The following is an 11,967-nucleotide window of genomic DNA, read 5'->3' as shown; positions in this document are numbered from 1 at the left end:
AACTGAAAGAATTTCTAACATTCTGGAAAGATGGATGCACTAGGATCAAAGGATCCATTGTATCTGCCCAACGCTCCATTTACCAGGACTCTTCCAGGAAGGGAAGAGATGAATGAAGGCTGCAGAATCTTAATATAGGGGCTTTGGTAGCGTAGTGCCTAAGGCACTTGATTGCTAACCAGAAGGCTAGCGGTTCAAACCCACCAGCCACTCCTCAGAAGGAAGGTTGGGTGACCTACTTCCGTAGTGATAACGCCTTGGAAACTCAGGGAGGGGTTGCTATGAGTCGGATCCAACTCTATGGCAGTGAGTTTGGGTTTTGGTTTTAATCTTAATGTACTTGGTGGGGCAGGTTTGCTCTCCTCTCCTACCGAACGGCCTGAGCAGCTGCACAAGCATATGCTACCTACTGGATTACAACATCTTTCGAAAAGAAAATAGAAGCACGACTTCATTCAGAGAAAGAGGATTCAGGCAGACACCCAGTGATCTAGTCACATGTGCTACTCTGACAGTGAGAGAGTGAGGCTCCTTACCACGTCAGTGGTTTTTATCTCCCTTCCTTTCTCCTCTTCTTCTGGGCTCCCCGAGCGAGTATGGCTGTTGGAAAAGGGCATTCACATTTTTGTACAGAAGCAAAATGAGGAGAAACTAGTAGAAGGTAGGTAGATGTACACACTGTGATATCCTCACAGACCACAGAAAAGTGTTCTCTCTGTACTGAGACACCAGCCTCCTTGTTGACTTTTGTTAGGGCCAGAATGAAAGTTTTATGCCCTTCATGCTTGACGATTAAACAAACAAACACAGGAGCCACATTGACTAGTCAGCTATTCGGATACCCTGATTATGGGTATGAGAAAATTTTGTGGTCATTGATCCTGTGACTACTTGTAATTGGCAGAGTTCTCAGCCTCAAATGGGAAGTGAATGGAAGGTATAGTACAATAGGGGATGGTGGGGACTGCAGTGAAATGGGAACATACACTCCTCTGAAAGAGATAGCCATTTCTCAATTCTGTCAAATTATTTCCACAAGAGGTATAGACCCAGTGGTGTCAGTCTTGTATTTTTCAAGGTATTTGAAAATCCAGGTATTTGTGTAAAATAGTCCATTTGTAAACATTGACAGTTCAGTTAAGAAAGTTCTACGTAAATGAAACAAAGTTTGTGTACTACCGCGTCTGCCTATGGATCTGCAATGTGTAACCTCTACGCCACAGGGTCCATTGAAACAGCCACAAAACAAGAGAGTCACATATATTAATTTGGTTTAATCATATCAATTCTTAAACAAAAAACTTCCTCCAAGAGACAATAGTTCACGGTAGCTGCAAAGCTTACTCACAACTTTAAAAATACCAGTCATGCTTAGCATTCAAAGAAGATAATGTAGAATAACTATAAAAACTTTTACCAGGAACATCAGCTTCTGACTTGAAAAATTACAAATACGGAAGCATTTTGGTATCAGACAAAGTGGTTTGGACACTGTCTGTTCATTTGATGAGTTTCTGGATGTTTGGAAAAGTTGTACCTCTATAACTGGATAAAGCGCTTATTCTAAACTAAACATTTTCAAATGTAGAAAACAAACTAGCAAGCTACATGTACAAAGAAAAGCCCCCTAGGACAAGCTCTCCACGAATGCTGGCATGTGCACCATGAATCCTGGAAGACTAAAATTGATACATACACTTGGCCTGAAGTCTCACCCTCCAGGCTCAACAATGGAATTTGCATTCACCTACACATTAATGACAAACTCTGGGTTAGTATAGGAGAAGCCAGCAAATTCATTTTGGTCCAAGTTCATGATGAAGAGTTTATCAGTGGGAGTGAGTTCCACAGGCTGTCTGGTGAACTCTTTGTCGAAGTTGGAGGTGTCTCGCTTGTCTCTCTGCCAAATGGAAAGCAAATGCATTAACACAGCATAAGAAGAAGGAAACATGACCAAGACATGCTGGCTACTAGGAAGTCCATGACATCTCATGGACAGAGTCAGAAAGAGTCCTGTGCTGCAAGTATCTTAGCAGCTGCATAGAGCACACTGGCCTTGGTTTTCATTTCATACCGTGTGTTAGCATCAGGATAGAGAATTTGGTAGAAATTTGCTAAAAGAGGAAATAAGTCACTGAATTTTTAAAATAATTGCCATAAAGTGTTTTTTTAATGTCATTTTCTTTTCTTTTTGGTATGTGTGTGTGTGTGCATTTTCTTTGGCTTCCAGGTGGATTGAGTTGAAAACTACTTTTTACCATGCTTAATGTTCATAGAGTTTGTTGTTAGGTAGAATGTCCCAGAGAAAACCAACTGATGGTGACCCCTGTGGCTAAGAGGCCTCTGTCTTTGAAAAGGAGGGCTGCTGTACAGTCATTCAGCTCCAAAGAAGGTGGCATAGCTTCATGAGAGGAGATGACCATGTCTATCCCACACTCGCTGGTGCAATATAGGCTTTGAAGAAGACCCTCAACAACCCACCCACAGACTAGAATGTGTGTCTTCCTCAGCCCAAGGTTCTCTCCAAGGATGTTTATAGCATGTATAGAGTCAACACACTATAAGAAATCAAACCAAATGCTTAAAGTAAGATCCATATGGACAGCTTAAAAAAAAAAAGAACAAAAATTTAACTAGATTTTCCTAGTCATCTTGGCATTTCTTTTGGAGGTTGTTAATCTCACTTTATTAACTACAGTTTTGGCATAAGTTTAACCAGGGAACATCAGAGTGGGGGCTGATAACAAAGGTCTTCTCGGATCTGTACTTTGCTTGTATCTGTTCTGTGTCGTCAGCCTGCCATCTCTTGCCATCCATGTCATACCCAGCTGTGAGGCAGGTAACAGGAAGCTTCCTCTCCCCCGTTATCTGACACATGAGAAAAGTGAGGCACAGGAAGGTGAAATGACTTACCTGATCTTGCACAATGGTTATGGATTTTTACCTAAGCACATTGTTGCTAACTGTGTTCTGTCTCCACCCCTCTGACTGGGGGATGGGACGAGGACACAGGCTCACGGTTATGTTGACCGAGGAAAATGCAATCTCAGAGACGTGCCTGTGTCTCACTGGGACCAGGTAAGGTGTGTGGCTGAAGGCAGAACTGTGTTGGCTTGTAAAGAGGAGAGGGTCAGTGGAAATGGACTGACTTGCTAGAGTTTGGCCAACTGCCAAATATGCCCTTAAGGGGCACTGACGACTAGGAATTTCTCATTTCTGGGCTAAGTGTCCTTTTCCTAAAATCTTTTACGAGAATTTCTCTTTTTTCCCTGCTCCCTGAGAGATAGGTAAAAAGCCCCTATGGGGTTGCCTAGTTACACTTGCAAGGGTACGTGTGTGGGGTGGAGTGGCGTGAGGGGCACAAGGGACATCAGGAATGCACTTAGGTAAGCATGACCAGGAGGGAGAGTGCAGAAAGATGCTGAAGGGCCCAGTGCATTATTTCTGGATGGTGGGCCATCTCCCACTGGGCCCCACACATTCTTCTTTGTCTTGTCCTGCCTGCTGTCACTGGGTTCTGTGCTGTGGGAGGCTCCACTCCCCAGGGCCTGAGTGTTACTTCCTGTGTTGGGACAGAAGCTCCAATGCCACCTATCAGTTAACGTTGTCTGTGCGGCCCTCTCCTGCTCCCCACACAAGTCCTAAGTTCACATCTCTTCAGTTGTCCTCATTGCACCTGTTGCGATTGGAAGTTTTGATTTTTTTATGTGCTTGTTTATTGTTTCTCTCCAGGAGGGCAGGGTCCTTGCCTGTTTCTTCACTATTGTGTTTCCAGTAACAAGACTAGGGTTTGGCACATAGGGGTCTGTTCTTAATTATTTGCCTGAGTGAATGGCTCAGTGAATAAAACCTTGAGTAAAGAACAGCTTCTTTGTTTTTTCCAACTGATAAGTCACCCCAAAGCCAGGGATCTGTCACTCTACAGCAAAATTATGGGACTTCCCTGATGTCTCACTATTTCTCTCATGAATAGCTTACTGTCATATATGCCAGAGAAAAACAAAACAAAGGACTTGTTTCCATTCATCCTGAGAGTCCTGCCTATGAGTCACTGTCCATTTTGGCTCTCTGTATGACCTGAACTGTGCTCATCTTTAGTTCCCCTCAAGGTCTGAGTGCACTGGGTTGTGTGTGGGTCTTGGGCCTTTCCTCTCCTGGTATCATCAACCCTATCAGGCCTCCTCTGCCGAGGACACCCAGCTGAGATTCCCTTCCCACTAGCCTCCACTTTGAAAGTCTTCTTCATTTGCTGCACTGATTATGACTCCCGCTTCAAACTCATGCCACATGGTCCAAGCAGGACTTGCCTTTATGGGTGTTGTCCTGTGGGCAGATCCCCACAGAAAACATTCCTAAAATCTGGAATTTGGAAGAGAATGGCATTCCTGAATTGATAGCATCTGAAGTCATATGAGGATAGCATCACTCATCCAAGGAGGGTTATTACTGTATTGTTCACATATAACGTGCCCACATGAAGAGCACACATGCTATGTAAAACACAGTGGAAACTAACGTGCGAGGGGGTTACGGATTTTGCAAAGACTGGATACTGCATGTGTTATTTGTGTAAAAATACAGTAATCTGACTGGCCTCCTATTGATACCCTAACAAGGCCATTGTGATTGTAACCTTGTTCTTTCTTAAGAACAGGTACAGCTCATTGAAACTTGTAAGCAATTGAAAGTGTAATTGTGGAATCCTGGTAGACAGTCCACCACAGCTAATCTGGATTGTGTTTAGGGGTTTATTGTTATTATTTTCCAAATTAGTTTTTTATTCTCCCCTAATTTAAGTCCTTTGAAAAACCTTAACTTGTCTCAGCTGGACTAGAAGGCCTAAGCTATGTCAAGTGTGAGGCAGTGTGTTGGGAAGGGAGTGTTGTTTCCCTGAGGACCTGCAAGGGTAAGGCCTGCAGGAATATGAGTTAAATGTCCCAAGAGATGAGACTCAGGGCTCAGAATCCAGCTATAAACTCAGCTGTCCTTTCAATATATAAAGGGACAATATGGGTATCTGTCTCTGCTTAGATCTTGGAAATGAAAATGTATCTTGTTCAGCCATAGAGGCTTGTGTCTTTGCCCTTCCAAAAGGAAACTATCCCAGCAACCACCTTGCTTCTTTTCTTCCTGATTCAGCATAATGCATGATTTTCCCAGAACTCTGGGTCAAAGGGTGCTGCTCTACCTTTTTGTTCAGCCTTAAACTGTGGTCTATGGTGAGAAAGAAGAGCCCCAAAGGCATTTGACAGCTTTTCTTCTTTGTCAAAAGCCTCCCTGACTAACCTAGAGACTCGAGATCTTTAGTTCGCATCATGCTTTTAATGACTTATTTCAGGACTGCCCTCCCACCAGATGGTATGCACCAAGGGGACAGAGACTGCACCTTTATGGTTCTCCACTGTGCCCTTGGGTACGCAGCATAGAGCCCAGCACACAGTGGGTATTCACGACCCAACAGCCAAATGAAGGACCTTAAAGAATTTGCTTGGCTCAGAGATAAACATGATCTAGGCTCCTATTGCACTGCTAGAGAGCAGGAAGACCTTGTGTGGCATTCACCAAAGTGGTTTGCATTCTGGCTGGGTGATCTGGGGCAAGTCATTTCCTCTTCCAGATACCATTTTCCCCAACAATAAAGTGAGGGGGTTTTGCCCTGATGTCCCTCCTTCTATAACCTCACAGGCTTGTCAGCTAGGACTTCAGGTTTGTTTCACCTTAGCTCCAGGTGGCAGCCACAGTGGCAGCAGCAGGGGTGACCCCAAAAGCCTGGAGCAAGGAGGAGAAAGAGGCAGGCAGGCAGGAACTGCAGGGGGCCTGGCCTAAGGGGAATTCCCCATGATAATTTTTTCACAGACGAGAAGTCTTACTTCAAGGACATCTGTCTAGTTTTTAAAGTTCCCTTGAGAGTTTCTCAGAAGCCCCAGAACTTCTGGAAATCCTTTGAATTGTGGTACAAATTCTCTTTAGGGCTGCTGAGAATAGCAGGAGGTGGCAGACAAGGATGAGGAGTCACCTGCTGTCCTCATCTGCTCAGACAAAAATGAGATGTCCTCTACCCAGGGGACTTTCCCGGGCGCTGGGGCTCACAAAGCTGCTTGCTAGAAAAAATATGTAGGGCAAGCTGGTAAGAGTGACTATTTTGATAAGAAACTCAAGAGCCCCAGCCATGCTCTTAGTTGGTCCCTAAACTCGAATCCAGGAGGAATGGAGGCTTTGGGCTCTGCCTCTGTGGGAGGCCCCGGAAAGGTTGCATCACCCCAGAGTAGACCAGCGGGAGCCCCTGCAGGGCCTACAGCCCCTGTTTCTCTGACTTGCTGAACACCAGGGCCAGGATTAAGCTGTGGATTAGGTCTCTTTCAGTCTTGAAGTCCCAGGGAGCCCCACTCTGTAATATGACTCTGTATTTTGTCAAAGAGAGCAGTGTTCCTTGAAACAGCATTTCTTCTTTTCTTTGTTTCTTTTTTATTATTATTATTATATCTCGATGCTAGAAGAGAAATGGCACATTACAAATATCCAGATACAAATGGACATTCCATAAACATCGTGCAAAACAACATCAAGGTGAAGAGTACAACTGTCTTTGCTTCAAGAAACGGGGTCTCTCTGAGCACTTACGTGGCTTTATAAAGCCAGCCACAAACCTTGACAAATCCTATGCCCGCAGGCATGGGTCTGCGGGGCTCTAGAGCCGTCTTCTTGGTTAAATCAAAACAGCTCGTTGTGGTTAAAACCATGTACACACATATTTTAAAGCACGTGTAACAAAGTGAGTAACCTTTTTTTTGTTTTGTTTTTGGCCATTTGAACAACAGAAATAAAACCTCAAAGCAAAAAAATTTGAAATGTAATGTAAAATCGTGGCCCTTTGGGACCTTTCTAGAGTGACCATGTACTTTCAAGAAGTGGTGCCCAAATGCCCTTTTCAAGTAGTGCAGGTGATCAGTGACAAAGTATCAGAAATTACAGTGCTGAGGTAGCACCCACGCTGGTGGCCCTTTGGCCCTCCACAGTGCTTTTAGATAGAAACTATCTAAAAGTACAGACTTGGAATTTTAAGAGGACTTGGATAATCTTCTTAACTTTGGGTTAAAAAAGTAACAAATACAAATTTCGTTTTAGCATGTTGTTTTCAAAGTCCGAAAACACGCAGCACAGAGGGATCTTCAAGGCCAATGCAACCATGTACTTGTGTGCAAGCAAAATTCCAAGTCTAGAAGTCGAAGCAGCCTGCTAGCATCCAATTAGCCACCCATTTTTTTTTGCAAGAATCTAGATTGGATGGTTGGGGTTGGAGAACGTGTGAAAATGGTGGGGCCCATCAAGAGGGAAAGAAAGCAGGCATTTCCTCTCCCCACTGGGTCTCCTTAGTGGGCATGTTGGAGAAATAAATTGTAAGAGGACTCTGTTAACGTGTTAATTATGCAACAGCATGTTCTACGAGCCATCTGGATAGTCCAGCCTCGGAGAGATGCTATCAACTACCTGAGGACATTTGGGTTCTGAAACATGGTCACTCTAGTCTCATCAGCAAATAAAACAGAAATGCAACTTTGCAATGAGGAAGAATGTCACCACAGTAGCTATGGAGTTTGAATGACAGAAATGGAGGACAGAGATCTGCACATCTACTTAGCTCTTGGCTTCAGGTTTTAAAAATTCAGAGTTAACAAAGGAAAATCCTTCGAATTCTGATTGGTCAATATTCCTGATGACTTCCTGGTCAGGAGGTGTTAGGACTGGTGGATGGCGGGTGAAAAACCGGTCGAAGTTTTCAGCATTTCGCCCACACTATGAGAGGGGAAGAAAAGAACTTGTGGTGGGTGGGGAAAACAAAAAAGCAAAAGCCAAAACAAAACCAAACAGAACCAAACAAAATTGGATATGGTTTCTTTCAACCCCATCCCTTTCACTACCTCAGAGTGGTTGTTCCAATGATCAGAGATGAGAGCAACATAAAATGAAAGTCCTCATGAACTTTGAGACATGACCTTGGGCTCCAGAGCTTCAGCTGCCATAGTTCATGAACTGCCCACATGTCCTTCTGGACAGTTAGGGACTGTATGGCAAAGGCGTGAGATGGTGGGGCTAGTGCATGTGGCATGTTCCCCGACCCCAACCCCAAAAGTCAGCCAAGCTCATCTGTTGGGAGAGATGGGGTTAAGGCATCTGAGATGTTTTATGTGGTACATGATGCAAATTCATGACCCATTTATACGTCACCTGGGGCATTTCAATATTTAGCAGTGGGTCTCTCACAGTGCTGTCCTCTGGGCCTCAGTCAGGAGCAACTGATGCTTTCCAGCTCAACAGAATACAGGAGTTTACAAACTCCTACCAATGGAGAAAGGTCCCAAACATAAGACCTGGGTTTGATGCCTGCAATGCCTGGGAAACCATGAGGCCCTGGTGAGCACGTAATTTATTGACCCTTAATTACACGGTGCCAGGAGGTGAATTCAGCTGGCTGTTCTCCAACTAGGAAGGAAAGGTGGGATGAAACAGAGCAGTGCGTGGTGAGAGTAGCTGGCTCCAGGGAGAGAGAACCATTGCCATTTTGCACCCATCCTGCTGGTCCTTCTGTATGAAAAGGTCCTGCTCTGAGGTAGAATCATAACACGTGTGTGTGTCAGTGTGCACGCATGTCTGAGTGTACATACACACATACACACTAGTTCCTTCCTGAAGAGAGGAGACAAGCCACCAGAGCTGGGGTTCCTTGTTTTTCGCTTTAAGTGCAAACCCCTCTAAGCCAACACACATTTGTTAAGTGTTTTGCATCCATTACCTTTTACATTCTTGTAACTACCCTGTGAGGTAGGCATTTATTCCATTTGCCAATGAGAAAATTGCTCCAGTGTTATCCAAGAGAGGAGAAGCAGGGACAGCAGCATCAGAGATGCTAAGAAAAGAGAATCACCCCAAGAGAAGGGCATTGTTACAGCTGCAACATTTCTAAGAGGCCAAGTCACTGAGAATAGGCATCAGGCAACTGGGAGGATGCTGATGAGAAAAAGAAGAGCTGTCACTGAACTTCAGGAGCTGGAAGAGTATGAGTTAAGTGAGAAAGTGAAGGAGTGTAAAGGGAAGCCAAGGTATTTGCTGTACATGACGTCACTTGGCTGTCAAGGCCTCCTGATCCCTTCCCATGTGGGTAGAAGGAAGCCCATATGCTTGTAGCTAGCAGACCTGGATTCTAATACTGCTGTCACCATCCACTTACTGTGCAACGCTGGGCAAGTTCCTTTAAGTCTGCTTCCTCACTTGTGAAATGGGGATAATTCTACTTCCTATCATGGGGGGTGACCTGGGAATAAAATGAGAAAATCCACGTGCTCGGCTAGGAGTTAGTGTTCAACCCATCATAGCTGTAAGTGTTATTCTCTTTTTCCATTACAAATCTCTGTTGTTGTTGTTGTTAGGTGCTGCTGAGTCATCTCCGACTCACAATGGCCCTATGCACAGCAGAATGAAACACTGCCCGGTCCCGTGCCAGCTCCATGATCCTTGCTATACAGCCACTGTGTCAATCCATCTCCTTGAGGGCCTTCCCCTCTTTCATCGACCCTCCACCTTATCAAGCACAACACCCCTCTCCAGGGAATGGTCCCTTCTGACAACATGACCAAAGTTGTTGTTGTCAGGTGCCGTTGAGTCATCTCCGACTCATAGCAACCCTGTGCACAGTACAACGAAACACCACCTGATCCTGTGCCGGCTCCGTGATTCCTGCTATACTTGACACCATTATCACAGCCACCATATCAATCCATCTCATTGAAGGCCATCCCCTCTTTCGTCGACCCTCCACTTTACCAAGCATGACATCCTTTTCCAGGGAATGGTCCCTTCTGACAACATGACCAAAGTAGGTGAGACAAAGTCTGGCCATTCTTGCTTTCAAGGAGCATTCCATCTGCACTTCCTCCAGGACAGATCTGTTAGTTCTTTTAGCAGCCCATCGTATTTTCAGCATTCTTTGCCAGCATCACAACTCAAAACCATCAATTCTTCTTCAGTCTTCCTTATTCATTCTCCAGCTCTCAAATGCATATGAAGCAATTGAAAATATCATGGCTTGTGTCAGGTGCATCTTAGTCCTCAAGGAGACATCCTTGCTCCTCAGCACTTGAAAGAGTTCCTTCATGGCTGACCTGCCCAGTGCTACACGTCGTCTAATATCCTGACTGCTGCTTCCATTGGCATCGATTGTGGAACCAAGCAACATGAACTGTTTGACAACCTCAGTCTTTTCTCCATTTATCATGATGCTGCTTATTGGTCCAGTTGTGAGGATTTTTGTTTTTTTTATATTGAGATGTTATCCATGCTGCAGACTGTATTCTTCAATCTTCATCAGTAAGTGCTTCAAGTCATCCTCACTTTCAGGAAGCAAAGTTGTGTTTTCTGCATATCACAGGTTGTTAATGATTCTTCCTCCAATCCTGATGCCACGTTCTTCTTCACATAGTGCAGTTTCTCAGATTATTTGCTCAGCATACAGATTGAATAAGTATGGTGAAAGGATACAACCCTGACGCACTCCCATCTTGATTTTAAACCATGCACTGTCCCCTTGTTCCGTTTGAATGACAGCCTCCTGGTCTATGTACAGTTTCCTCATGAGTACAATTAAGTGTTCTGGAATGCCCATTCTTCTCAATGTTACCCATAATTTGTTATAATCCACACAATCAAATGCTTTTGAATAGTCAATAAAACACAAGTAAACATCTTTCTGGTATTCTGTGCTTTGAGCCAAGATCCATCTGACATCAGCAATGATGTCTTTCTTTCCACATCCTCTTCTGAATCCAGCTTGCATTTCTGGAAGTTCTCTGTCAATATACTGCTGCAACCATTTTTGAATTATCTTCAGTAAGATTTTGCTTGCATGCAGTATTAATGATATTGTTCAATAATTTCCACATTCTGTGGGATCACCTTTCCTTGGAATGGGTACAAATATTGATCTCTTCCAGTTTGTTGCTTAGGTAGCTGTCTTCCAAATCTCTTGGCATAACCAAGTGAGTGCCTCCAGCCAGGCATCCATTTGTTGAAACATCTCAATGGGTATCCCATCAGTTCCTGGAGCCTTGTTCTTCACCAATTCCTTCAGTGCAGCTTTCACTTCTTCCTTCAATACCATTGGTCCTTAGTCATATGCCATCTCCTGAAATGGATGAAGATCCACCAGGTCTTTTTGGTACAGTGACTCTGTGTATTCCTTCCATCTTCTTTTGATGCTTCCTATTCATTCAATATTTTGCCCATAGAATCTTTCAGTATTGCAACTCAAGGCTTAAATTTTTTCCTCAGTTCTTTCAGCTTGAGACATGCTGAGTGTGTTCTTCCCTTTTGTTTTTCTAACTCCAGATGTTTGCACATTTCATTATAGTAATTGGCTTGTCTGCTTGAGCTGCTCTTTGAAATCTTCTGTTCAGCTCCTTTACTTGTCATTTCTTCCATTTGCTTTAGCTACTCTCCACTCAAGGGCAAGTCTCAGAGTCTCTTCTGAGATCCATTTTGGTCTTTTCTTCTTTTCTTATCTTTTAATGACCTCTTGCTTTCTTTGTAGATGATGTTCTTGATGCCATCCCATAATTCTTCTGGTTTTCGGCCATTGGTATTCAATGCATCAAATCTATTCTTTAGATGGTCTCTAAATTCAGGAGGGATATATTCAAGGTCATATTTTGGCTCTTGTGGACTTGTTTTAATTGTCTTCAACTTCAAGTTGAACCTGCATATGAGCAAGCTGATGATGGTCTGTTCCACAATCAGCACCTGGCTTTTTTTTTTTGGCTGGAGATATTGAGCTTTTCTATCACCTCTTGCCACAGATGTAGTCAGTCTGATTCCTGTGTACTCCATCTGGTGAAATCCACATGTATAGCTAGCTGCCATTTGTGTTGTTGAAAAAAGGTATTTGGAATGAATAAGTCATTGGCCTTGCAAAATTAT

At 43.9% G+C, this 11,967-nt stretch overlaps 1 protein-coding gene across 1 annotated transcript in view; it reads right to left on the bottom strand.

Moving 5' to 3' along the window:
• Positions 1 to 1,747: 1,747 nt before the first annotated feature.
• PRKCB (protein kinase C beta) overlaps positions 1,748 to 11,967 on the bottom strand; it is a 580,609-nt gene continuing 570,389 nt past the window's right edge. Inside the window, exon 17 of the mRNA XM_007951796.2 lies at positions 1,748 to 1,900. Coding sequence (XP_007949987.1) covers positions 1,748 to 1,900 — 153 coding nt within the window. The remainder of the gene's footprint in view (positions 1,901 to 11,967) is intronic.

This window comes from Orycteropus afer, unplaced genomic scaffold (genome assembly GCF_000298275.1).
Source record: "Orycteropus afer afer isolate SDZICR_OR568_19922 unplaced genomic scaffold, OryAfe1.0 scaffold00312, whole genome shotgun sequence".
Lineage (NCBI taxonomy): Eukaryota > Metazoa > Chordata > Mammalia > Tubulidentata > Orycteropodidae > Orycteropus > Orycteropus afer.
Note: the sequence above shows the minus strand (reverse complement) of the source record. Positions and strands in the feature narration are given on the sequence as shown.